General features: G+C 36.9%; 1 protein-coding gene across 3 annotated transcripts in view; it reads left to right on the top strand.

Annotated features, from left to right (window-relative positions):
• The window catches only part of PARD3B (par-3 family cell polarity regulator beta), a 390,939-nt gene that overhangs the window by 122,079 nt on the left and 241,162 nt on the right, over window positions 1-27,698 (top strand). For all 3 annotated transcript variants that reach the window (XM_051623713.1, XM_051623715.1, XM_051623716.1), the window contains exon 4: window positions 8,790-8,899. In XM_051623713.1, the coding sequence (XP_051479673.1) occupies window positions 8,790-8,899 (110 nt within the window). The remainder of the gene's footprint in view (window positions 1-8,789; window positions 8,900-27,698) is intronic.

A 27,698-nucleotide genomic window follows, 5' to 3' on the forward strand; every position in this document is an offset into this window, starting at 1 on the left:
TCTTAAGCAACCAAAATAATATAGTTTAACATATTTTTACAATGTTTGTTTGCTAGTGATTGTTTATTGTTTGCTTCCATATGAACATGTTCCAGCTTACAGATGAACCCATCTTTATGAAAGTCATCATTAGGGAAGCTACAAATAGCAGTTAAATGATTCAGTCATTTTGTCCATTGCTATCCAGTTCTTTCTCACTGCTTTCTATTTAATTTACCCTTTCAAGAGCCTTAATTGATAGTTAATTGATAGTTAATTTTTTGATAGTTAATTGATAGTTAATTTTTTGATAGTTAATTGATAGTTAATTTTTTGTCTCTTTACTTTGAAATGCTACTCCAGATTTTGATTGTTTCCCGCAACAGATATCTAGAATCTCAGCCAAGTAAAATGGCAAGTTGTAAATTTACTACTCCTGGACCTAATTGGCAAAAGTTACCCCTCCCTCCCAATATGTTGCACAAGTTTCCCATAGACACATTGACTGTTGAGGTATATTTTGCTTTCTTCATATGCCATTATTTCATTAGAGGGAAGTCTGTTTACTATAGACATTATAGGATGTTGTATGTTCACTAAAAGGTGAATCCTGCAGAGTATTTTGTTCATCTCTTCTTAACCCTCCCACAAAAAGGGACAAATGACCCTCTGTGATTGAGTCCTTCTAAAACTTTCCTACAGAAATAGTAATCTTACCATTTTAAGTATTAAGACAGGTAAATAGGGAGCGATACTTCACATTCTCATCACATAAAAACTAGGACTACTGAACAAAACTTACTAAGCAAAGCAACCCTAAAATATCTTTTTCATTGAGCATCCAAGTAGATGGTGTAATTCAGTGTTACAGGCCAAAAATAAATGAGTTATAATAGAATTAGACAAATCCACAGGATGTGGCTCATCAGTGATTTAAACTATGGTGGTCTAGATGGCACTCAGAAGTCTTTCAAATTTCTTGCAAGCTGGTTGGATACACTTTATTAAGCCCTCTCCCTGACTCTTTGTTACCACTGTTAATTGCAGAATAATGGGTGATTTGAAACCTCCCAGAATTTTCCAGTCCAGGAGGTTTCACTCTTCTATCTTAATGTGCTTCAAAATTTGTAGGAGAAAGTTTGAAATTTGAAACTAAAAGTAGTTCACCGTGACCAGAATAGAAAATAATCATAATAGGACTTAATTTTCAAGGAAAGGTCAAACCAGAAAAGGTCTTAATCTAGGTCAGATATCTAAAAACAAGTCATATTCAAATGTTACTGAAATGTATATTAACACTGTAATTTGTAATAGTCCTTTAAACTGCCATACAAATATATTTTTTAATTATTTTACTATTCTACTATTAGCGACAAAATGCTACCAAAGTGATATTCAAGCTGTACAGTTTAGTTGCCAGAGTTTTAAAGAAAATTAAATGGTTGAACTCTGGAAAATTGACTGCCTAAGCACCTGTAACTGATGTTAGCTGAAGTGCTAAACCAGCTTTTGACAGTGTGACCTCTTTTGCAGGTGCACAGAATATTTTCTTTGTGTCAGTTTATTCAACTAGTACAGTTCATTAAGTCTTTAATTTGAAGTTGAGAAATGGACTGGGAACTGAAATAGCAGAAATGTTTAATTCCATCTTTCAATCTCAATAAAAATGAGGTGTGAGAGTCTGAGATCTATTAGTTTTAAAATCTTATAGGATATGTTAGTCTAAAATTATTTATTTGAATTCAATAACTACATGTAATATGCTGCTTAAAAAACCAGTGGTTTTGTGTCCAACAAATTGGATGAATAAGACAACTGGTGTTCAAGTGTATCTTAAGTTTAGTTTCCATGCAAATGCCATTTGAAAGAGATTACATTTTAAAAACCCAAGCCAAAACCTGAAACAAAAAACTTTTCACAAGTTTGTTGGGAAATTCTAATAAAACACAAATTAATTCTCTGTTCCCAAATCACCCACTCAGTGGGTGCATAATGATGGTGTGATTCACAAAGATGTTTCACCTGGACAAGAGTGAGAGAAAGCCTGGCCTGTGGTGCAGAGTGCTGATTCTCATTAGTAATAGCCCATGTGTTTCTCACAAAGCTCCTAATCAGTCTGCCCAGCAAGGAGAAGAGTTGCACGTTTTGCTAGAGCTTGGGCTGATAAAAAAAAGCCCACAATTCATTGTTTGGTGATTAATCCCTACACCAGCAGGATTCTGGTAGCTCCTTCCCTCCTGCCTGATCTCTTCCACACAGTATCTGCAGCCAGGACCTTTTGGAGTAGAGTCATGGTGCTCCCAGTACTCAGGTGACTGTGTCCTGTCTGTCTGATGAGGAGCTGAAAATAGCAGTAGTGTTTTTATGAATGTGAGAAGATCCTGAAATTACTCTAGATTTTGTGTGTTGTGACCTTAAGTGTACACAAGAATACCTGTTTAACATCCAAGCTGAAGCCCTATACTTCAGCTGGAAGGTTTTTGAGGGAAATTTTGAGAAAGGGAGAAAGTAGCAGCTCTACTTGCACATCTTCTGTAGATACGTATGTATCTTAGTGCTTTAAGATGAGAAGCAGTTAACTTCTTTTCTTATGGATGTGGATTTTCATGCTGAGGATGACAGGAAAACTAATAGATTTATTTTATTATTGAAATAATGTATGTAGGTGATTCTTACATGTCTGTCTTCAGAACACCAAAAGTTGTAAATGCAAATACTCTGTAGTTGTTTCCTTAGGCATGATTTTTCACGGTGACAATACCAAAGAAATTTCATTCTGGTCATAAAAACCGTGAGAAAAGTTCTTGTGCTTAGCAGCTGAAATCTGACTTAATATGTTATAGGACATGCAACCAGAGAAAAATAATTATTTTGAAATTTATAGCACAAATGAACACCACCCCAAAATAATATGTAAAGTGTTTACTGTCTTCTGTTTGTAGGCAATTGCTTCTATTTTTCTTTGTAAGAAAAAATCATCTAGAGTGATAGGGAAATACTTTGTTCTGCACTGGCTTAATATGTGAAAGAGATTGCTAGAAGTGGTTTTATGTATGTTTGTAGATTTAAGTCAATTGTCTTAACTGTTACATCATCCTAGTTCATTAATCTAATCTTGTATCCACGGGAATTAAAGAAGTGCAGTATGCACTTTAGAACAGCTGTAGATCTGAAATTGTATTGATAGGTGCTATTATGAGCAATTTGAGTTAGCTTTAAATATATGTCACATCACCAGAGTATTACATATTTAAAAAATAAAGTTTTACAGTCCTATCAGAAGACAGAATGTACAAGCTACTGTTGGCTACATTTTAAGTACATGGCAGAACCATTACCTGATGCCTCAGGCAGTTGTAAGCAATAAATCTGAGAGTGACCAGGTTTACCCACACTGATGGCTTAGCGCTCTTAAAAATGCTGACTGGCAGAACTGTCTGTGTGCCTGTTAACTTGAACATTTTCTGATGAAGAAAAATATTATTATATTAATGATCTTTCCTATATATAAACATAAATCAATGTCCTGATTGTAATATTTTGTTTCCAGTGCTTGAATTGTTTTATGACAGCACCACTTTAAAAGTAATTATGACTTTGCAGTTTAAATGATGCTTGGTTTTGTTTTATTTGCTCAGAGATCTTTTAGCCAAGCACTGTCTCTGCTGAAGTAGTTTCACATTTGTGTGTCTATGCATATAGTATTTATGGTGTTTTGTTTCAGCTCTGACTTGAAATTTTTATTTGTTTAAGGCTGCTCTAAAAAATATTTTGAGGCACGTGCAGGTGAGAAAATAATTTTTCTGTCCAGACAAGTGTAATTTGGAAGTAGACAGCAGATTAATTGTCATTGGTTCAGCCTTTAACAGTTGACAGTTTGATACACACTTGATGGACAGCTGTTTTCCCATCATAAACAGCATTTTTTTATGCATGAGCAGAATTTAAAATTATTACTCCAACTGTGTAGGTGATTTATTATATATCTTTCTACCCGCTTGTATTCTGTCCAGGTGTGTCATTTGTTCATTTTTTAAGCAGTTTTTCCCTGTTCCCTGGAAAAACAAACAAACCTACCTCGTGCTTGCATTTCTTATGTTTCTTGATTTTGTTTTTGGATTACCCAACAGTTATCTAAAGAGGGTTTGCACTCAAAGCAATGTTAAAATCAATTTTAAGTGTGTCATTTCACTGCATTATAGATAGCACAGCCTCCTGAGAATGCTTGTTTGTGGGTGTCTTCAGCAGCTTTCTGAATTTGGTCCTGTAACAGCAAACTTCAACTTATACCCCAAACAGTAAAACGGTTTCAATATGGAGGTGAATTATGCTTTCCTGAGCAAGGAGACTTAAGAGCAAAAGAGTGAAATTAAGGTAGGGTTTGAATAATCTTCTTTTGTGGTAGAGGTCACTCTGAGTGACCATGCTAAGTGTCTATATCGAAGCATTAAATTTGATGCCAGAGCTCAGAGCCTAGAGACTCTGAAAAGTTTAGGGGATCCCAGGAGGGACAACTGGAGTTCCTTTGACCATGTTTGGATCCTGAACTCCAAACCTTACATTGTTTATCTGAGGTTGCACACTGTTCTTAAACCCATCACTTCTGGTTAGTCAGCCCCTTCTGAACATCAAATGCTCGTTTTTATCTGTCAAAAGGCTTAAGTGAGGTGAGGCAGGGGTGCACTTCTCTTCAGGGTATGTGTTAATATCTGTGTACAGCTTTTGGATGATATTTAAAGAAAAAAAAAAAAGGAAAAAAAAATACCTAAATAAACCCAAAAAATCAAAACCAAAATAAGAAATCATTACATCTGTCATGGAGGTGTTTCTTTTGCCATCATGTTGATGCAAGTTTTCAGTTTTTAATTTTGCACAAATGGCAGTACTTCCCTTCTGGTTTTTGTTTTTTTTGTTTTAGTTTTTTTGTGTTTGTTTTTTTTCCTAATGTAGCCAATTTAAATCTAAGTGTGGTTTCTAACATATGCTTGTTTCAACCATATTTGCAGTTTAAAAAAATATTTCCAAAACACAAGAGTTTAGGGAAAATAGACTTAACCAGGAAGCTGCATAGACACTAATTTTTCAAGGTTATGCTAGCAAAAGCAAAAGATTGTTCTATGTGGCTTGAAACTAAATGATACAGGGTTTACTTTAAAGACAGAAAATCACAGGACTTTTTCTCATCAGCTTTGTCAGAGAGTATGTATTGTGAATAAGGCTGAGACTTCCATATTTGCTTAGAAGGTGCTGTGGTACCATAATAAAAGGTACTCTGTGTAAATTTTACCCTGAAGTAATTGAGATTAAAAGCTGTCATAAGGAGAAAAATTTTAGTCTTGGGTGTGTGTTTGAATTTTTGTTGTCTGTAAATAGCTGATGTAATGCAGCAAGATGAGGGTAACTGTTTTGGTTTTTTTTAAACTGAGTTCCTAAGTTTAAAATAGAAAATGCTACTCTGGCAAAAAACAGTAGTGCTTGCAGATAACATGTTTGTGTGATCAGCTTGGTATGCAGAAGGGAGATTTTCTGTGTCTCAGATTTCAGGGGGAAAGATGAATTTTCTGCTTGTGCCTATGCTGGTTGTTACAAATGTTCAGCACAGATGCAGAAGCATGAGTAGAATAACGTGGAAGCATGGCACAACAAGAGGAAAGCAGTAAGGAGAAAGCCAAGTCAGTGCCTTGACAGAAGAAAACAGATGACAGAATCTCTTAGGTAAATGTGTAAAGGGTTTTTATTACATTTCATCCATTGCTAAGGAAGATGGTGAAGAACAAATTTTCAAGTATGTATGAATTATGGACATGGTCTGACTCGAGTCAGGTTGAGTCTTGGGCAGTGGGATTTGGGGAGGTTTCTCTCTTCTGGAGTGCAAGGCAGCATGTTTGGCTTTCAAGAGCCCTGTGTGTGCAGTAGAGAAGAGGCAGGGAGAGGCTGAAAAAAGAATGGAGTCTGCAGAAGCATGGCCTGGGAGTCACCTAGTGGCAGGGAGCATCCGAGCCTCAGAGGGGAGATGGAGGAGGGTAGATTAGCTCAGGGAGCCACTGAGAATTTGTCTCCTGAAAGAGAGTAAGGGATTCTCCCCCACATAGAGGAAGACTACTGCTTCTCAAGTCTTTAATGTAATCTTCCTGCTTGCCATTTGTTTTCCCTTATTAGAGATGGCATTTTGGTTCAATTTACTTTGGTCTAATAAAAGGTTATTTTTGTGCTGCAGTGTCTTTGTGGTGTATGCATGTAAAACAATGAGGGCCAGAGGGACTGTTTTGAATCATTTCAGCTAAAGACTGCAGCTGACTTGATTCACAGAGATGTTACGATTGTGATACAATGAATAATGTTATGTGTCAGGAAATATATATTTAAAAAACAGACTCTGGTTTTCTCTTCAACAAGAAAGTGATCTGTAAGACCTTAACATTTACAACAAATTGAGAGAAAAGAGAAAGCATTGTAGACAGTGGTAAAAAAGTCCAGTTGTTTTTGTACAAGTAGGGAAGCATTCCAGTCAAGCACAATAAATTTCACAGACTCATGGCAATAAGCAAAGTCTTACAGGAATAAAAAGAAAACAAACAGCTGCAAGACCTTCTTCACAAACTGGAAAACAGTGTTCTCTATAATCCCCCTGCTCTTGCAGACTTTGGCTTTAAAGTTCAGACAGCTGTAAGCTGAGACTTGGGTAATGTCACTTTGCTTCAGTTTCTTTGGAAAACAGTGGCCAAAAACTAGAGAAAGGGGGTCTTCAAAATTGAGTCCAGGAAGGATGTGGTAAAAACAGCACCTTGCAGCAGTAATCAATACAGGGAGCAGACAGAAGTGCTGAAGTATGGTCCCATCTTACTACACAAGGATTATATGTGCAGTGGAGGAGACATTTTCTTTCAACTGCTCAAGAAGTTGGGAGGCTCTGGAAAAAATGAGGGTCCTGTCTCCCAGCATTCACAGTGATCGGATACATGTTCTTTCTGCCAGAGGAGTGAGAGAAATGAGGAGATGGTTGTAGAAGACAGCTGAGGAAAGTCTTCCTTTCTTCAGAGTCGTCTTGTAAAAAAAACATGCATAGCTCTTGATATCAAGATAATAATAACTTGCAACAAAAACCACTTTTCACCTTTTGATTTTTTGAGCATTCTCTCAATACCAGGACACAAACTTAAGTCTTACATTTTCTTATTGATTTCCAGCCTAAGTGGAGATAGAAAGGATTACCTGCATTGCTTGCTATGAGAAAGGATGGGAACATTAGATTCTCCAGGTGCTCCTGAGCATCAGGTGCTGGTATTCCAGCTACAATTACAAAGTTGTTCTGTGAGTGAATGTGATACAGTCACTCCAGCTTTCTGAGGATCTCTCTAATGAGGAAACTGTTGCACATTCAAACTTCTATTACAGATCTAGTAATTATGGCTGCTACCAGTCACAGCCACTATAATTAATATTATGACTGACAGTTGTAATCTTACTTTCATTCACTTGCAACATTAGAAAAATTATTGTCTTAGACTTATGTCCTCTTAATTTATTTTCTCTTTGCCTGTGGATAAATTATTTTGGAAAGACTGGATGTGGGGGGGAAGTAACTTTTGTTTAATTTCATGTTGAATAATGTGAGAAAGGAATTTCTCACATTACAAGTTTTCCCTCTCGCCCCGCCTGGAAGTTTTTCAAGGGAGAGTTTTATAGTATATTCTGCTAACTGGATGGCAGTGTCCCTAGGAGCTGCTGACTGATCTTTGAGATTATTCCCAGACAGCATGTGAATAGACAGGAATAGTTGGTGAGTCTAATTGGAGATGCCTGCAAGAAGAAGCTGTTTAGTCTACAGCTTCTCTGAAATAACTGCAACTGCCTGCATCTGTTCTCTGGGAATCCTGGCAGTCGATCGTGGGAGGCTGATCTGCCTTGAATAAAATATCTTCCCCCTCTCCTTTTTGTATCCTTATTTAGGCTGTCTCTACAGAGCCAGCCCAAGGCATGTTAGATGCTAAATGTACTTAATGTAGGGAGTTGCCCATTTATCCTTTTGGGTACAGTTGCCTCTGTACCCAAAATCCTGTGCCTGATGTGTCATGTACATACCTCAGGTTGGGATGGCACAGTAGTGGTAATGGACTATTGCGTCTTGTGAGCTTATGGAAATAAAATGTATGACATTGTATTGAAATAACCTTCCATAAAGGCTAAATGTGGGCCTGTGGAATTGGTGTGGAAGAGGCAAGGAGTTCAATATGGCTTTTGTACATACACCAGTGTAAAGTTAGGAACCACTGGAAACAATATTGTGAGATCCTGGTTTGGCAGCTTAATGCAGAACAGCACAATGAGACCTGTCCTTGGTGTGCAGTGAAAGGCTTTACACCATGTTCTGGTTTAGTTCAGTAAGCACTACTGGTTGTAGGAACTAACATTATCTGTCCAGTTCTTCCTGTGTTCACGGTTAGTTATCCTTTAGAATAAAGCATGTCATTCCCCTGTCAGAACTTCATCATACATGTAGTCACAGATACATTCCCCTACTCATTTGTTTTTCTAAGAAGGTGCTGATTTCTGTTTGTCAACAGTTTTCACCTAATGTAGCAGCTCATGGATGAAAGTCTGTATAACAAAGCTTAAAATGTTCTCATTTCTCGAGCTTAATAAATACAAAATGGCATAACTCCATCAAATCTTATCATTTACTAGATGGATATTACCTTAAAACCCCCTTAAGTTTAAGTGGTGTACACCTCTCTTAGATAAAGCACATCAAGCTTCACCTTTTGTTCCTGTAGCGCCTTTGAACCATTGCTCTTTGTTTTGTCTTTTAGGCACACCACTTCTAGTACGAAGGAGCAGTGATCCAGCTATGGGCCCACCTGCTGACTTCCATCTAAGTGCTTCTCATCCCAGTGACTACAGTCTCAAGCATGTTGTGGCAGTAGGTGTCATATATAACTCCACTTTTTCTTAGGGGCAAAGACTGTTCTTACCTGTTGGTATATAGCAGCTTTATAAGCTATGTATGAATTTGAATCTAAGACAAAGACCACTATACTTGTTTTCTGTCAAGGAGAGAACTTCCTCTCAACAAAATGGTGTTTTTAGATGATACAGCCAATTAACAGTGGTTCTCTTTATTTTAAAAAATATTTCCATAAAGCTCAATGGTGACATAAGGCACTGGTATATGAACGGCTCTTTTAGCAATTTTTTATTTGTTCAGTATCCTGTTCAATTTGCCATTGCTTAGCAGAAAAAATGTACTTCCACTTTAATATGCTTAACAGGCCTTGCACACTTTTTCAGTTCACTTTTTTTTAAAAAAAAGGTAATTCTGTCTTCCTTTGACACTCTGCTACTGTCCTCTATGGTCTTTTCTTTCTCTTCTGTTTTACAACTTGACTTGCCCCTTTTGAGGAGGAATTTGTTTTCAGCTGTAGTTATTACTAAATATTAATGCAAATAATAAAATTAGTGAGGATGCAGTAGCTCTTAATCAGATGATCAGATGCTATTTTAGGCTGTCTTCAAATTTTTTAAAGTAATACGGTTTTGGTCACACTTCAGCCACATTTTTTAATTTGCAATTTTAAGACCTGAAGCTTTGCGGTGTGGGGACGGTGTTCCTATGTTATTTATAAAAATAATGAAATTACTTAGAATCTCTGAGTAGCAGGTGGGATCCATAAGTGTATCAAGACTTGATGTTTGCCTAGAAGGCTCTGGTGGGTCTGCTTCTGCACTATTTTATGCTAAATAACTTCTGGCTTAAATGATGGTGCAGTTGCGCCTGCTTTCATTTCCTTGTGAACTTCATTCATTTCACCTTTAGCTTCCCCGTGCAGTGTTGTGATTGACTCCCTGTCCCCAGTTGTGTAAACCAATCTATAATTCGTTTTGTTTCAAAACAAAATCCACTCAGAACCCCTAGCCTCTTCATTTGGCATTGGGGGTTATTTCAGCCTAGGTCACAACTAGTTTATAACAAGATTCCACAAATGGCCCTTTTGGCACTTGGGGAGCAGGACGAAAGAACTGAGATTCAGCAATACATGCTGGAGGTAGGAGCCTATTCAGCTGAAGATCTTGTATTTCAGACCATGCTTCCAGTTAAGTTCATGTGAATGAGGGAAGCAAATAGAAAGTCAGATGACTTGCACCCAGGTAATGTTTTATGGACCTCAATTCTGAAGGCCAGCACAGGATTTTAGTTGACTGTTGATTGATTCTCTTTGCATGGCGAGATTTGTGGGCATCTGAATATTTAGAGTACATCTTATTTTTCAGTGGCTTGTGTTATTTGCTAAGTGGTACAATTTAAAAAGTGCTGATGACTCTTCAAGTACATTATGGTGCTACAGGGAGCTGAACTTTGACAAAGTCCTGTGTCATTTGTCAAACTTGTTCATGCTGAGAGGTTTTTCTTGATGTGTGATGCAAGCACTTACATAGTAATGAAATACTGACTTGGTCTGATAAATGAAAGTGTGAAGAAGAATTCTTGGTTAACAACACAGATCTTAGTCTCTTTACAAAGTTGATAAATGTGTCAAGTAAGTGATTGTGTCAGCATGTAATGCTGACTTCTGGTATTTTATAACCACAAAAATGTTTGAAAAAATTAGTGAAATTTGTTGCATTTTGGAATGTGTTTCAAATGCTTAGTTTTTGACCATCAAGGAGAAAAAGACAGATTTTTTATAATTTATTTTTTTATATACTAGTGGTGACAAGTGCATTTTAGGCTATTATATGAGGACCACAATTATATTTGGAAGCTAAAACCTCACCACGTTTCACTGAGTTGCATCTGTACACAACAATCCTCCAGGCCTAAAGGAATTCACTATGCCTAAAATACAGAGAAACCTTCTGCCAGCTATAAGGGTGATTTTCAAAGCTGGACAGATAACAACAGTGGAGAAGGCTCTCAGATTTTTTAAAATATTATGGAAGTTGGGGGGGAAAAAGGCCCAGAAGGTTGAAAGTTTTTATTGTTAAAGTGAAAATCTGTTACAGCAAAATACATTACACCAGCTCTTATTTTTTGCGACAGTACCATTTCTAAAACTCTCGTCATCAATCATACTGAAATATGCTTTGGCATAATGTTTTGGGAAGCCTAGAAAGCTTAAATAACATAGGTTAAATTACTTACAGATTGTTTTAAAACACGGGTAAGAATTGATATTTGATGTGAAAAAACATGGCACAAACAACTGAATATAGCTATGCTCTTTCATGCAAGTGCTAAAGCAGTATTTAGAGAAAATTCATTTGTTCTGTGTATTGCTGCTGAAAATGTAAAACATTCCCACAAACACTATTTTTTTTTTTCCACATTAAACTGTGTCATTGCAGTCATATGCAAGTTAGAAAAACCAGAGCTATTGGTAGATGAAAAAATTTTCAGTGCATGTAGTAAAAATTAAGTCTCTGTATTTATGCCACAATTACCTTAGCAATCATTTTGTAATTGAAACTGACTTCCATAATTAGCTTAATTGTTCTGGCATTTCTGGCAGTTCTGGCATTTTGGTTTTTGGCATGTGTAGAACTAGCAGTTTGGTTCTATGTAGAAATACTCATAGTTACACTATACGCTGTCTTACATGGTATGTACCTAGACAGCAATAGTTGATCAGAGTTTTGAGAGGTGATTATTACATGAATCTCTGAAGACAGCACTGATTTATCTCTAGAAGAGTGAAGGACAGAGGTACAATAAGTAATGCATAAAATAAAAGAGCAAACGCACAGTAATACAAGAAGAAAATTGCTATCCAGGTGAACCGGATTAACCATTTGAGCAGTTCACAGTATTTATAGAATCTAAGCATTCTGGTTTTTAGATGTCCTGTTCTTTCAAAGGAATAATTTTTTTTCATGCCATATGATGATTGCCAAAATTACAAAGCTTGTTTTTGAGAGAGCAGGTAGTTTGAGATTAATTTGAGCTTATTATTTGATATTTTCTTTGACACTTATTTGTCTTAGCTGTTGTTTTAGCCCCAATTAACAAAATACTTCTAGATCAATCAAAAACTGATAGTGAAGTCCAGCATCTGTTCTCTCAGACTGAAAGTCATTTAACAGATGGTACAAAATTTGAATTTGTTTTTTCATCCAGACCTCCCCTTCCTTATCATGATAGCTGCCACAGAAAAGTTTAGAGACTATAATCAAGAAAAAATAGGGATAATAACCATCTGAATTTGTTATTGAAGAAAAGGTATTTGTTAGTGAATTTGTTAATTTATGAAGGCAACTGTTAAGCTCTTCTCTCTAGTTAAAATCATGGAGCCCTTACCAGGCTTTCAGAAATTGAAGCTTTCCTCCCTAGGTCTCCAGAGTGGAACTCAGGGAAGCATAATTAGCTTATACGCATTTTTCTGAAAAATTTGGTGGCCGTAGCTTTGCTGCAGCAACAGCCAAGTGCTGATCCAGCTGCTTTTTGGCATTCAGAAAGAAGGGTTAGCAATGGGCACAAATTCTTCTGCTAGAGATCTTCCCTGAAGTAAGGCCATGCTGTGTGATTGAAACAGTAGAAGCCTTTCAGAAGTAGGGAGCATTCTTTGGCACTTCATACTTGCTCAACACTTGTTCCCGGCTTGCAGAGGGGAGCTGCAGCTTTAGGTTCTCTGCACAAACTCGGAAGTTCCTAGCTGGATCCCTCTACTCAAGTATCTCTCTGGTAAAGATGAGGGAAAGCAAGGCAGAAAGCCCGAATTGTGGGGGTCTGTTTGTTTGTTTTCTTTGAACTTTTTGGGAGCAGAATACATCCTGCTGCTTTTGTTCAATCTAGTTCATCCAGGTGGTAATTACTATGGTATGATTAAAACACTTGAACTTTCTTTCCTGGAGCTAGTTGTTCTGCTTATCTCTTTTTGCCTAGAAACAGACTTGCCTGCAATCTAAAGACTTGGCCTATCAAGAGTTTTAGATGGAGGACTGTGGTCCTATTTAAGTTGATGGAAGTTTTTGCATTAATTCTGGTGGGACTGAGGTTTCACCCCCTTGTTAACTTGCTGATTAGTATAGGAATGCTACATTCTGTATGACTTTTTTTTTTTTATAGTTACAAGTTTCCTCAATAAATACTTAGGTTAACTTGGAGTTAATCAATGGAAATGGCTGATTAAATTGCAGTTATCCATATATAAAGATACAATGAGATTCTGGATCAATTGAAGAGCTGCTTCAGTGGCTCAATACAATTTCAAATTTTACCTACATGTGACTTGAAATTGACTGTATTTTATGCAATGTGGACATATAATTTGCAATTTTGGAAAAGGTTCGTATATAATCAGAGCATTTTTATGTTTCAAACCTTTGTTAAAAAGGGTCGAAACCTCCTCTGGTTCTTCTGGCTATTAATTGTGTTTGTAATGTGTTAGCTTTCCTGATTAAATGGCTGCAGATTAGCATGATGTGAGAATGTGTAACGATGCAGCTCCATGATTTGTTCCTGTTAGATACTTTTATATGTACATATGTAAACATAATGATTTGCTACAATCAGAGCCTGTTTTCGAGATAAAGATTACCAGTAGTACTTTCAAAATGTGTGGGTATTTGACTAAAGAAACAGCCCGAAATATTACTTAATCTCATCAGGCTATTTAAAAGCAGAGCAGAAATGTTTTTTTTGACACAGTGATGGAATAATGCAGTCTATAACTTGGGGTATTCTGTGGGTTTCTGCTAAGGTTTGAGCAAAGAAACTGCACTGCCTTGGGGCTGTAACATCTGTCTGATTTTAGAAGATAAAACTTCCATCCAGAATGTTTACTTGCCCAGATTAGGTGAGATAGTTTTAATTTCTGGTCCTTATTCATGTGTTAGAATGTCAATTCTCACATAGTTAGGTGATTCCAGGATATGGCCTGTGAGAACAAAACCAGGTAGTGGGAGAAATGCAGTAGTTCTTCAGGTACTAGCAGTGTTGGAAGGATGGTGCACTCCCAATGCTTTAAATCCAGTGTTTGTTGATAAACAATAATTAGACAAAAAGTTAAGTAGAGATGGAAACAAAGCTATTACAGTGTATGTCACAGGGTAGAGGCAAGACTACTTCTCTGAGGTAGCGTGGTTTCAGACTGTCATTCAGAATAATAAAGATCTTTGATTGTGGAAGGCATTTACTTTTTTCTGGTGTAAGTTTTCTTAATAATAATTTAACTCCTGCTCTTGAAATACTGCTGTGTGGAACTGAACAGAAGATCTGGGGAGATTTAGAAGGATTTTCTGCTGTTCAGCTAGAGAGTTCCAAATGGTTTGAGTTTCTTAAAAGGGAATTATGATATGTGTGAATCAATTTTTAAAGCAACTACTGTATGTCTATTTACACTGTGGAACACATATAGAACACTCCTAATCAGTGCAGGAGCTTGTCAGTGCATTGCTTTTGATGTCTGATTAGATTATCACAGGCACATCTGCAGTGAGTTAGTTTTAAAGTTGTTGGTGTGAGGGACTGCAGGAACCAGAGATGTGTGGCACTCTTACGCCATCAAAAACTGCTGCTTCTAAAGAACCTTTTATAAATCTAACCATGCAGCTAGCAGAGGGCTGTCAAATTAACAAAAGCCATTCCTTCTTGATTCTTTCTGTTGTTTTTCAACACTGCACTACTTTTTTTTTTTCCCTTCCTTGTACTGTGTGCTGTGGCGTTCTCCAACAATAATAAATTACTTTATAGTGTAGAGGAAAAACTAAGAAATATAAATGAAACATTTGTAATACTTTAGAATACTGTATTGATCATTTGAAAAAGGCCAGAAGTGCCCTGTGGTGATTTCCTCTTTTGAGAATTCAAAGAGATATGTGTGGGGTTGAAATCATCTTCGTGTTCCTTGCAGAACCTACATTTCAGAAAAAATGTATTTTTATTTGTATTGTTTACCATGAGCAGTGGGTGTAATTTACATAATTTTTATTTGAGAAGGATAAGTAGACTTTTTGTGATATATTTTGATAAGAGCTAATAGTGAATGTTCCGTGATGTTAATCCAGTATATAAATTTTAAGTAAAAAATGTTCAGTTGGTAAAGTTATGCATTGTTAACTTATTGCTTTCTAAAGCCTATTTCCAGCAAGAGGAGTGCAGGCTTTTTACTGACTACTCAGAAGAGATACTATCTATTACAAAAGCCATCAGTCTTCTCCATTGCTCTGCAACTTATGTGAGTAGGGAGCTGGGGTTTGTTTAATTTTAAAATAAATTTTGGGTCTTGGTTGCAGGTTTTTTTTGCCTTGTGTAGTTAGGTAGAGATGATGGAAGAGACTGAGACTTAAGTTATTTCTTTTTCTCATGTGGCCTATCTGATAAAGTATGAGGAAAAATTATAGGACAGGAATAAGAACTGCTGATGGAAAAAAAAAAAGTGATAAAAGATCACACTTTAAATGCTGTTGACACATTCGTATCTATGGCTACATCTTTGGGGTCCTACAAAATAAAGTCACTCCATCTGAACAGCTTTTAGCAGGCAGCTCATGCAACAGGCTCACAGCACAAAAAATTGGAATGAAACATTAGCAAGTTGCTTCAATGTCTGACAGTCAAATTAAAAGTGGAAGATGACAATCAACATGGCATGTGCGTATCATTCTGTCAAGCTCTAGAAACATTTAGCTAAAATAAGTTCTCAGTCAGCATCCTGCTAAAATGTCTGTATTAGATGACATTTTCCATAAACATAGCATTCCAGTGGACGATTGGAAATAATAGAAGAAATCTTTGATACATAGACTCAAATGTTGCTGTAACACTAGGAAACAACTAATTTTGAATTTTGTAGTGCATTGTCTTGCAGTGCTTTGATTATGATGCTCTGGTTGTGGTTAATATTTCTGTGTCTCTGAAAATTAGATCTGTGGCTTTGGTTGTCTTACAAGATTGGTAGTTAATCACACTCAAAGGATGTGTGATTATTATTTTTTTTTTTTTAGGAGAGACTCCTTAGACACTAAATTACCCATCTCATTGCATAGACCTTATCCGGAGATTTGTTCTCCTGTGTAGTTGATGTCTCAGCTAATCTGGATTTATAGGTTTTTGCGTTGTAATAATAACCTACTGCTTTTTGAAACTTGCACATCCAGATTTTTTATGGTAGCAAGTCCTGATTTACTCCATACCTATAAAACAGTTTCTTACAATGACAACTAGAATGAAGGGAGGAATATTTTAGTGTTTCTGTGTACTGTGCACTTTTGCTGTTGTGGATGTTTGACATGTTGGAGTTGGGAATAATAAACTGAGACCACTGTGAATACATACTAAAATGGTAAGGGTGATTCAGTGAGATTCAAGATTTTGAACAAACATCGTGGCTTGCATTTTTGTCAGTAATTGCAATGGTTACTTCTGGCCTGTAAATCTAATATGATCTTTTGTCATGAACCAGACAGCAGAACTTTTCTGAAAAGACTTCAAATAAATAAAACATAATAAATAAACAGTTTCAGAAATGAGAAAATCTTCAGTTAAAAGATGAACCAAAGATGGACATAGCTATGGTCTGATCTAGCACAGTTGTTTTTGTGACACATTTAATATCCTAAAGAAGCATATTTGCCAGTTCCAAGTTTTGCACATCCCAAGCAGTATCTTAAGAAAAAAAAAAAACAACTTTGGTCCCCAAGGGAGGTCTTATAGGAACAGTTTTTCCCTTATCTTGACAATCAGTTTTAGTGGCTTGTGCTTTTTAACTAATATTTTTCCTATTTTTAAAGTACTAAGAGCAATAATTTTTGCTTTTATTTCATCTTGGTTTAAGCCTTTACTTAATTTAGGTTTCCATTAGAATGTGTATTCTCAAGCCTCTCTCTAAAGTTCAGGTGAAAAGCTTTCTTATTTGCATCAGTCCTAAGGGATGCTCATAGCACCACATGTACCGTATTTGAACTGTACCATGTAATGTGACTGGGCTGAGAGCATATCCTGGCATCTTAGAGTTAGCAGAATTACTCTCCCTGTTGGCATTCATGCTGTTGTCTAGTTAGCAGCAGGCTTAGAGTGATATGAACTGGGACCTTAAATAAAAGAGCTGCTCTTTCTTGTAGCATGCTTGCTCCATTGACTTAATAGTGGTGCATCTGAGATGATTATACATATAACACCTATGGAGATTAATTAGCCTCTATCTTTTGCTTTCTTCTGCTTTTTTGGAATTGCCAAGTACAATCAATTTCATGGTGTATCTGTCAGCTTTACAGAAACAAAAGGAAATCCCTTCTTTTCAGCTGGCCTTATATCAGTCTAAAAAATATTGTGAAGGCTCCTCAATCTGGAGTTCATTTTCACCTCAACACATCTCTTTTTTTAATGATCTGCATAAATCTTTGTCCTTCCAGGAGCAGAATGGGAATCAAACGAATATATTGTTTTGGGGTAAAGTTTGTTATCTGAGCAGCACTACTAAGCAGGGGCCAGTTTTTCTTCATCACCTCGTCTTTTGACACTTCCCGTAAAAGCCTAAATGAATTCTGAAAGCAGAAGAGGCATATTCCAAGAGAAATTTTATAAAACATTTCTTAGATGTTGCAAGCATGTTAAAAGGAGGGCAGGCCAGGGAAAAAAACCCCACAAATTAAATGGATTTTAAGTCACAAAGAAGAAAAATGTTATTTATCAACAGGAATTCCCTTCAATTTGATTTCAAAAGATGTAGCCAAAGTATGGATGTTTCATCTTAAAAATAAATAAATCAAATTTGTGAAATCATAGAATCATTAAGGTTGGAAGGGACCTTAGAGATCATGTAGTTCCAACCCCCCTGCCATGAGCAGGGAACCCTGTCACTACACCAGGTTGCACAATCTCATCCAACCTGGCCTTAAAAACCTCCAGGGTTGGGCCATCAACAACCTCACTGGACAACCCATTCCAGTTCCTCACCACCCTTGTAGTGAAGAATTTCTTCCTAATATCTAACCTAAATCTCCCCTCTCTGTTTAAAAGCATTACCCCTTGTCCTATCATTATCTTCTCTGATGAAAAGCCCCTCCCCAGCTTTCATGTAGGCCCCCTTCATTGCTGCATTTCTTAGTGACAAATTTGTTTGTTACTCAGAAGTTCCTGTATTGATATTCTCTTTAGCTCAAGAATTAGTGAATTTACTAAATTTTTGGTTTAAAAGAGCACAGGAACATTTTCTTTGGATCTGTGAGGCATCTACCATAGCTGCCTAGGCATCAGATGTTCCTGTGTGCTTCTCTGTGCTTCTTTCACTAATAACGGTATTAGTGAAAAATCTGTGGCACAAAGACCAGCTAGGAGACCAGTGTGGCTAATGCACTCTGCACAGATAAATGTATCCACATTTTCTTCATGCACAGTATGCGCCGCTTGGATGCTTTCATATTTCCATTTGAGAGTGAATTCAGCAATGTACATCTGAGGGAAGAGTATTCTACAAAAGATATCCTGAAAGTATATTTATTATTTAGAAATTACCCTGTAAACTTCTAAATAGCAGAATTAACCCTTGGGGTAAAAAGTCAGTTCTACTTCAGTCTTCAGGCCATTCTATCCATCCTTGATTTCCCATTGTTAAGCATGGGAAAGTGCTTCATCCTGCCAGGCAGAAGAAGGGAAATTGTCTGGGTCACTGTTCATAGATCCAAACATCACTGCTTTTGCTATGGATACTGTGTTATGGTCAAATTAGTAGTAAAATTAATACACAAAAGAGAATCTGGTGTATTTTTTTCTCTTTAAAACACCTCAGAACCTCATAATTTGTCAGCAGTAGAAATATTTTTAGGTTCAGGATCATCATGTCAATAATAACAAAGCTATCCTTTGGTTTACAAAACACCGAACCAAATGATCACTTAATGCCCGGCTGTGATTTTTCTGCCTTTTACCTTTCAATGTCTAGTTTGTGTAATTGTCATTTTCAACTGGCTGTTTTGACAGGCATGTTGATGATGCTATTGTGTTAATGTCATCAATCATAGGAACACTAATATTACTAGGTAAAGTCAGTTCATTAGAACTAGATGCATGCACTCATAAATAAAATTAATTTTTTAAGAAGGTATGGTACTATGCCAAGAGATAGCACTTTAGAGAAATGAAGCTGTTGCCAATTATATGTATTTATAATACTATATAGTTGTATAAAACATCAAATTATTGATGTTAGTTCTGTTAAAATTAGTCTTATATAGTATCTGATGCTGGTTACCTGTTAAGTACCAGTCTAATATGCAGATTCTAGGTTTATAGTGATTTATTAAATAAAAAAAAAAATTAGAAGTCATTAAATATTATTATATCTTCATATTATTATGATAAGTACCACATAAATACTTATTTATTTAATTAGTAAGATCTCTTCAGGGGTAGCCTTTTTTTCCACTGCTCAAATCAGGGCATTATTTCATTCTGTAACAATGGAACATGCACATTTGGGGCTAGTTGACTACTTTGTTTAGTTTGCATTGTAAAAATCAAATGATAAAATACTTTTTTTGTGTAATGTATGCAATTTACCTGGCGCCCTTCTGACAGCCTCTTGATTTTGCAGTTGTCAACCAGCCTCTGTTCCTGCTCCCCAGGACTGCACCCTGGGTGGCTCTTCAGGTTCTGCCCTGCAGGGCAGGTGGCTGGCAGGGATGCTCTGAGCTCCAGCTGCTGGGGTGGCCGCCTGCCTGCCCGCCCACCCAGCCAGTGGCAGGCCACAGGTGGCCACATCTCGTGCAGACTCAGCTTTATTCTGTGCTGTATTTTTTTTTTTTTAATTTGGATGTTAAGCAGCTTCAAGATAAGAAAGAAATGCTAGCCAACAGAATTGTGAGGATTCGTATTGCTAATTTTCCCATGGTTTTGGAGTCAGACTTGGCTGTACACTGCAAGTGGTGAGCAGGAGGCTCCTATTGAAGACATGTTGTGTCAGGAGCGTTCAGCCTCCAATCTAATACATTTTTCCTCCTGCAAATAGTACTTCTGGGTTCATTATAGCTTGCTTTCATAAGTCGTCATTTCTGTCTCAAGGCTGTTGTGCTTTCCAATGTAAAGCAGATTGATGCTGGCACATTTTTTCTATTTTAATTTTATGTTGTCACACTGAAACTGTGTCTCATATTGGAAGTGCTTTGAAGTGAAGAGATAAACAAAGAGCTAAAATAAAATTTAAAAGGAGCACAACCAACTTTTCATATTGGTTTGTCTTTTTAAAAAATAAGACAAAATGGATGTAGTACCCTTGTGCCACTGTAGTAAGTCTGCAAACATTAACCGATCAATCTAAATTGAGTTAGTGTATATGCAGTAAGCAGAAACAGGTGAAAATTAGGTTATCTGTGCCCAACTCCTTCTATTTGGTATGAACAGTGAGATATAAACTAGTTTTTGGACCTGATTTAGTTTTGTTTATTTTCAGAGAGGGGCAGAAGCAGAACATGTGCTGTATCTACCATAGTTATTAAACCAAGAAACGATATAAAATCACTAGCTCGGTTGTGACGTTTGCAGATAAAGGTAGAAAGCCCTCCTATAAATAAATCTGAAGTGAATCCAGGAGGAAAAACAGCAATTCTTGGTACATTTCAGTTTTATCTCTGTGAAAAACAAAAATCTCAAGAATTTTGTGTCCTTTAACTATCAGAAAAAGAAGTCTGCCAGTGTCAGAAATGCCAACCAATTTGTAGTCTGAAATATGGTTTATAACTTCACTTTTTTGTTGTTTGTGGACTCCCAAAATTTTTCCAGTGAAGACAGTTGCTTTTTATGATGTTCTAAAACTATTCAAGGAATTTAGAGGTCTGTTTACCACAGATTTGAAGCCATTGTCTGCAGCAATAAAATAGAAAATAGCAGTGGTTAATATGCTCTCACTGTTACAATTCTTGGGTGCAGAATTACTATTTATCTTTGATTTAAAGGGGAATGACAAGTCTTTGTCCCTTGACCAGCTTTGAAAACACACAAAGTATAACAGCTTTTAGACACATTCTGTTCACCTCTTCTTACTGGTAAGAAGCAGCAATTGCACAAAAAAAAGCATGATTTCTGTGAAGTGGCAGGATGAGGTCCTTTCCTGAGATTGCAGTCTTAGCTGTGCAGTAATGGTTTGTATTCTCCTTTCCTAGCAAAAAGGTAATTGCCATTTTCTTTTTCCTGTGCCAAGAAATGTTGCCACCACTACAGATTCTAAGTAAAGACTGAGGAGAGCTGGCTGCAGGCTTCCAGACCCGTTGTTAATCCAACTTGAAACTACTTTCGTCTAGAACCCCGCATTTATTTTCAAGCCAGTACCTCAGCTGTGTCTTGAATTGTGTTGTAGGGCTCTAAAAACCAAGCCAAATGCAGAACTGGAAATCCGTTGTTGTCCTTTGAACTAGAAGGACAGGTTTGTGAGCAGTAGTCTTGACATACCAGTATCTTAAAACTTACATGCCTGTTCAGCCTGGATGTTAGAGAATCAAAGACTTACTAGAGGCACACAATGCATTTCTTCTTTGACAGAGGTTCTCATGTTTACCAGAGAATTATTTTTTAAAAGAGAAGTTCATCAGGTCACAAAATATTAACAACTTCTGTCTTCTCTGCAAGCTAATTGAGAACCTGACTAGAATAATTCCCTATTTGCCAGAGACCTGAACCTGTCTGAACCAAACTGATAGCCTTTGACTTCTCCTTAGAGGAGGGGTCTGTGAAAAGAGCTTTTGCTGTTAAGTTTTCTGGAATTTAGCACCATTGGTGATCAAAATGTTCCTGTTCTGTCTTCAAGAGGATTGTGAGGATGAATGAAATGTACTCTGAAGCGCTCAGGTTCTTTCCATCAATCCAAAATTCGAGGTCTACTACTGTTTCTGTATCATCTCTCACTTCAAAAGAATCTTCCCTTTGACTTTTAAGTTGAACTGTTATTGTTGGGGCCCCTTTGGGTTGTCTGAGGCTATCATATGTCGAAATAGCCATAAAACCAGAAATAATATTTACTTTCATACAGTTAACAGTTTGTTTCATCATTGCAAAGATGTAAGGTAGTTCAGACTTGAAGAAAAAAATCAAAACAACACAACTGTTCAAACTGAGTTTGCATTCAGCTCCCTGCATAACTGCACTTGTGTTTTCCAGACTTGTAGCTGTTGCAGGTGGATACAGCCATGGGGATTATGCACTAAGGAACCAAACAAATTTTCAGTCCAGATAAAGTGTAGTTACTCCTGGAGGAGTTCTGGTTGGGTTCTCATTTAAGTTCCAGACAAGATTTGCTAACTAAACTTTTCACTATAGAAATTTAAACAAGAAAAGGTTATTTACTGGAAGCGGATATGGCAGAGAGAAAGCCTCATCTCTGTTCCTCTTAGAACCCGGACTCCTTCTGTGCTCACAACACTGTACTGTAGGCAGTTCACACTTGAGGGAAGCTAACAGTTCAGACTGGATTTTGAGTTGGAGTTCAGCTCCCCAGGCCCCTGTATTTGTGATCTCCAGGCTTAATCGCTCCATTAGCATTGTACAGGAGTGCATGTGTCTTGGGAAAGCTCTGAGTAGCTTAAGTGCAGCAGCACATCAGTTTAGTGACACAGATTAGTATTATCCTGTTACTCTGCTGTTTTGTTTCATGTATCCAGTAGTTCCTATTAAAACATAAATCCAAATTCGCTGTTCTTTTTTGTTGAAATGTAAAGCCCTGCATGAGATTACGCACAGATTCTTGAAAAAACGCCATTCCCTCCATGATCCTCTTTTCTACTGGGAGCTACTTTTGTCTTGGATGTATTGCTCGTGCCTGTAGGACGTACCATGTTTCAGGTGTCCTTAACTATTAAGATCATTCTCAGAAGAAAGCTTTGAATGCTCCTTCAGCAACTTTTGAATTTGCTAAAGTTCATCGCTGAATGAGGGGCCTTTCTTTAGGAAGTCTACCTTGTTCTTTCCTACACAAAGTAACTCCTTGAAGATATTTCTTTCTACCTTTTCTTTCTAGAAGAAAAGATATCTTCTTTACTTTTGAATACCTAGAACACATTACAGTGATGTGAAGCCATTAAATATGCAGATTAGTAGTCCTCAATATAAGAGAGATGCAAGCAAAGTCTGGCAGCCCACAGTGCAGTGGCCTTTTCTAATGCAGTTATAAAGTCTTCAGAAGAAGCTTTGTTTTTATATAGCATAACAAACTTCACTTTGCAAAGTACTTTAAAAATTTGCTTTTCTAGTAAGTGGCAGTGAACTGGGGTTAGGCAATATTGTTTTCTTAGACAAGCAAAAACCCAAACCCACGAAAAACAATCCACCTCCTTTACACCACCCTGCTGCCCATCTTCCAGCATTTCTGATTGTGAAGTGTTTCTGATTATAATCAGACCTGGATAATTCATGTTGGGTGTATTTATAAGTAATAATATTTGAAATATTTAACTGGTAAATAAAACTGCACCGTGCTTTGTATCTAAGCATATTGTACTGAAATTTTAGAGCTCAAATACCTGGCATGCATAAAAATGTTCTTAACTTACTCTTTCAGGTAGCTCAGGTTTTCTGTTAACACATTTCTTAAAATCAAGGAAATTGTAAGTTAAGGAAATACTAGTGTTTAAAATCATTCTCACTTCACATGCCTTATCTTGTCGCTGGTTCGTGCGTCTGTCACGTTCCTCACTTCACCGCAAGCACAGTCCTAACTGACTTCAGCCCTCCCAGGTAGCCATAAAAAAATGACATAATTGTAAAAATCAGGAAATCTGAATAAGTGGTTTGCAGTTGGACAGGGATGAACTTCTGCTTTGTGGCAAACACTTATGTGGTAAACATGCCTCTGGGGTATTTTGTTTCTAGGAAAAAATTTATAGAAGTGAAAATGCTTTTATTCCTATTTTAAGACAGGAATTTCTACTGGAAGACCTTTTTATTATGAACAGTTCTCATTATGCACTTTTCTCTTTTTTTTTTTTCTTCTTTTTTTAAAAGCAAAGAAATGGGCATTGAATTTAAACAGGCATATTTGTCCAGAAGCACATGAAAGAAGTAAAATTGGTAACTCACACTGTTTTGTGTCTTATGGAGAACTGCTAATTTGTTTTCGTCACCTGTCATGCTCACCTAAGCAACAGCAATGTGTTCTCTGACCTTTGTTCTTGCAATTAAAGATGCTGCCATTAATCAACAACTAGAGTAGCCCTTGATCTTGATCCCACTTCTCAGTGGAAATTAAGATAACTGTGTAGCATTTTAATTACATGCAACTGTACACAAAATCTCATTTTTAAAGTATTTTGTTCACTTCACATTCTTTCAACCATGTGATAAATACCATTTTCTGCCATTGCAATTTTTAGAGCTGTCAAATCATTTACTAACCTGTGCTGTTATTTCAAGATGTAGTTAATAATTAACAAGAAACCAGATCATTGTTTAAAAGGATATTTCCTGATTACTTAAAAATCCTAGGAGAGGTTGAAAATATCATTATGATTCATAAGGATTTGTTCAAAATAACAATATACTCTCAGGTGATCTGTTTCTAGTTTCAATTGCCTACTAGGTTTAAGATAAGCCAGTGACAGTAATGTCTTGGCTCACAGGAGTCAACTCAGATTTATTAGTCATATCCATTTATAAATTCAGGGCAACTCTCTGCCTGTTATTTCAGATCCTAAAATAACGTTTCAGATCCTAAAATAAGGGTTTGTGTACAGTTGCATAAAATTAAAATGCTACACAGTTGCCTTAATTTCCACTGAGAATTGGGATCAGGATCAAGGGCTTTATGTAGGGTGGTGTGTTCTCTTCTATTTGGATGCAGGCAACTCATTTCCTTGAATAGATTCAGACATTTTAACCCTTATTTGCATGTTTGATGCTGTGTAGGTTAAGATGTTCTTATGGTCCCTTAGAAATACCTTCCAGACTGAGAGCCTTTTTATCCTTTAAGTTCTTTCTTAGAGTTAGGTTTAAAGTATGCCAGAAGAGACATTAAGGAGCATCTCTGGTTTGACAAGTTTACCTGTCAAATAGAGGCCTGGCAAGACCGATGTGTGTTGTTTTTTCCCTTGGGTCATTATGATGGCTCCCTGGTCACAGTGATAGGGAATTTTTATTGAGAATGAAGGTTGGAAATTTGGTTTGGAGAATGCATGGAGCCAAGGAGAGAGTAGGATTTGTAACAGAATTATTCCATCCTCTACCGAAATGTGTTGTGAGACTTGCATAGTATTTTTGTGACTAGATTACTTTGAAAGAACTTCACATGCAACTTTTATATATACACACATATGTATACATACATACACACATGCATATATATACAAAAATCAAAATAAATATTTTGAGGATTTAATACATCTTAATGTATGGAGAAAATGGTTAAATATTAGATGTCTACAGGATGATGTTCAAACTATTACCGATAAGCCACTTAGACTGAAGCAAGCTGATAAATCTTTCATTAACTCAATGTCTGAATCTTCTGAAAAGTAAATAAATTTGCAGCCCACAAAGTTAAGAGGGAATACTTCCCAGCAGGAATGAAAGTGCCTTTAATCTAAACAGGCAATGTAATTTTTGGAGCCTTGTGTTTAAGGACTGCATTCCAAGTTCAGAAAGCTCTACACTAATCACAAACTGTGGTTCCCTGGCACGTCGTGGAGGTGTCTTGGGAAAACACTGGATGAGTGTGTCTCTGGGAGCATTCAAGTCCTTGTCATGCTATAGATTGAGTCTCTCATGGGGCCCTGATCTTTGATTTATGTGAAGATTTCTGATTTCACTGACCATGGTGGGCATGTTTTCTACCTCAACTTTTTAGGAAAGTATTTCCTCTGTAACCTTTTATATTCTGGTTTATTCTTTATCCTTTCAAACAGACTGCAGCAGAGGCTATATTTCAGTACCTCTTGACTGCACCAGATTTTCAATAAATTAATTCTTGTGTAATCTCTTGATATCTGAATGCATGAGTGGCTAGTCTGTATATCAGCATTAGGCAGAAGGGGTCTTTGACAATTGCATTAGTGCCTAAAGGGGATCATGTATTGAAACATGATATGCTTGAAGTTTGGTATTCATATTCTTTAATTGCTGATGTCAGTTCAGTGTTCAACCTTTGATAAGGACAAGCAGTGAAGGAAGTGCACCTTGGACATCTGGAAAAAAGGTTTCTGAGTTACCCTAGATGCTTTTGTTTATTTCAGAGAGTGGTCTCTGTTGGTGTTTAATTAGAAGAGCAGGCTGTTTTTTTCATGTTCTGCTTAACATGGCTTGTTTAATAATGTTTCTGTGACATCATTTTTTGACTGTGCATACTGGACTACAGGAAATTATGTAGCTGTTCTACAAAGATTTAGTCAAAGCTAAAATATTCGTCTGACTGCACCATCTTGGGCTCTCTCACCCCTATGCATTCCTCAGGCTCAAATGTTACTTGCATGCATCAAGTCACATTCTGATTGTTGTCTCTCTGGTTCTGCAGTGAGAATGTTCTAAATATTCATAATGTTACGTATATATCATGCTAGGTGGCTGTGTATTATTAGAAATCCCAAGCTTAAGCACACTGTCATCCATTGTTCAGTAAACACAATTACATTGCCCCATCTTTCATCTCTAATGAATCCATGCTAATTGATTAATCAGTGCTGTTGCTTCGCTATGATAATCCCATATGAGGAATAGTAGTAACATAACCAGCAATTACAAATGTATGTTGTACACTGAAGAAAACATAATATAATACAGCATAAGTGGCAGACCCAGATCAGGAGGAGAGGAGTGGTGCCTTGGCCAAGCCTCACATTCTACAGCAGAGCTCTGTCTGCTGGGAGGAGACATGGGCCAAGAGTGCTCATTCTAGGTGGTCTTGTGTGTGTGATCCACTGGTTACTGGTACAGGCAGTATCTCAAACTGTCACTGGTTAGTGGTGTGTTACAGAAAGGTATGTTTGAGAAGATGTGGGCAATGTGATCAGCTGTATCTATTTTAAAAGTTTTAGCTGGTCTTGATTACTGAAGTGACTGTTGTCTTGACTTCAATATGTCTATGACAGTAAGTTTTAGAGAGGTAAAGAGCATTCTTACACTATTACAGCATCTTCGTGATGTTACTGTTCAATTTCCAAAACAGTGAGTTGACATTTCTGATCTAAGATAAAGTTGAATGTTGGCTCTCACAAGGTGTGAGCAGTGCTTAGCATGTCCATGGATGGTAACGATTTGGTTTTCCTTGCTGCTACAGAACCAACAAAACTAGAGATACCTGTTGGCCAACCTGCCTTGTTTAAGGCATCACATTATATGCTCCATTCATAAAGACAGCAGCAAAATATCAAATACAATCTTTAGTGTTAAGTCCCTTTTTAACCTTGAAAAATGGGTGTGGTTTTTAAATTTTGGAAACTGTTGTTCACTCCCACTGTCATTGGTGGTGGTGAACATATACATAATTTTCATGTGGATGAAAAAGACAGTTCATTTAATTAAAGGATTTACTGACAGCTCCTAAAGTTGCAAACACCATATTATGTTGGTGTTGGTTTGTGTTTTTTTGGTTGGTTAGGTTGTTTTTTTTTCCCCCTACTGAAGCATTTCCTTTTACTTCTAGAATAGGTTATTGGTCAGTAGAGGTGCTAAATCCAAATATTTATCAATGTGTTATGAACACTTTTTAAAGTGGCTTTCTACTGCTTTGGGTAAGGCATTGCTCACACCATACCCTGGAAATTCTTAAAATGTTGGGCTTAAGTCCAGAGTTTTATGTGCTGGAAAACTACTT

The sequence above is a fragment of the Apus apus genome, chromosome 6 (assembly GCF_020740795.1).
Source record: "Apus apus isolate bApuApu2 chromosome 6, bApuApu2.pri.cur, whole genome shotgun sequence".
NCBI lineage: Eukaryota > Metazoa > Chordata > Aves > Apodiformes > Apodidae > Apus > Apus apus.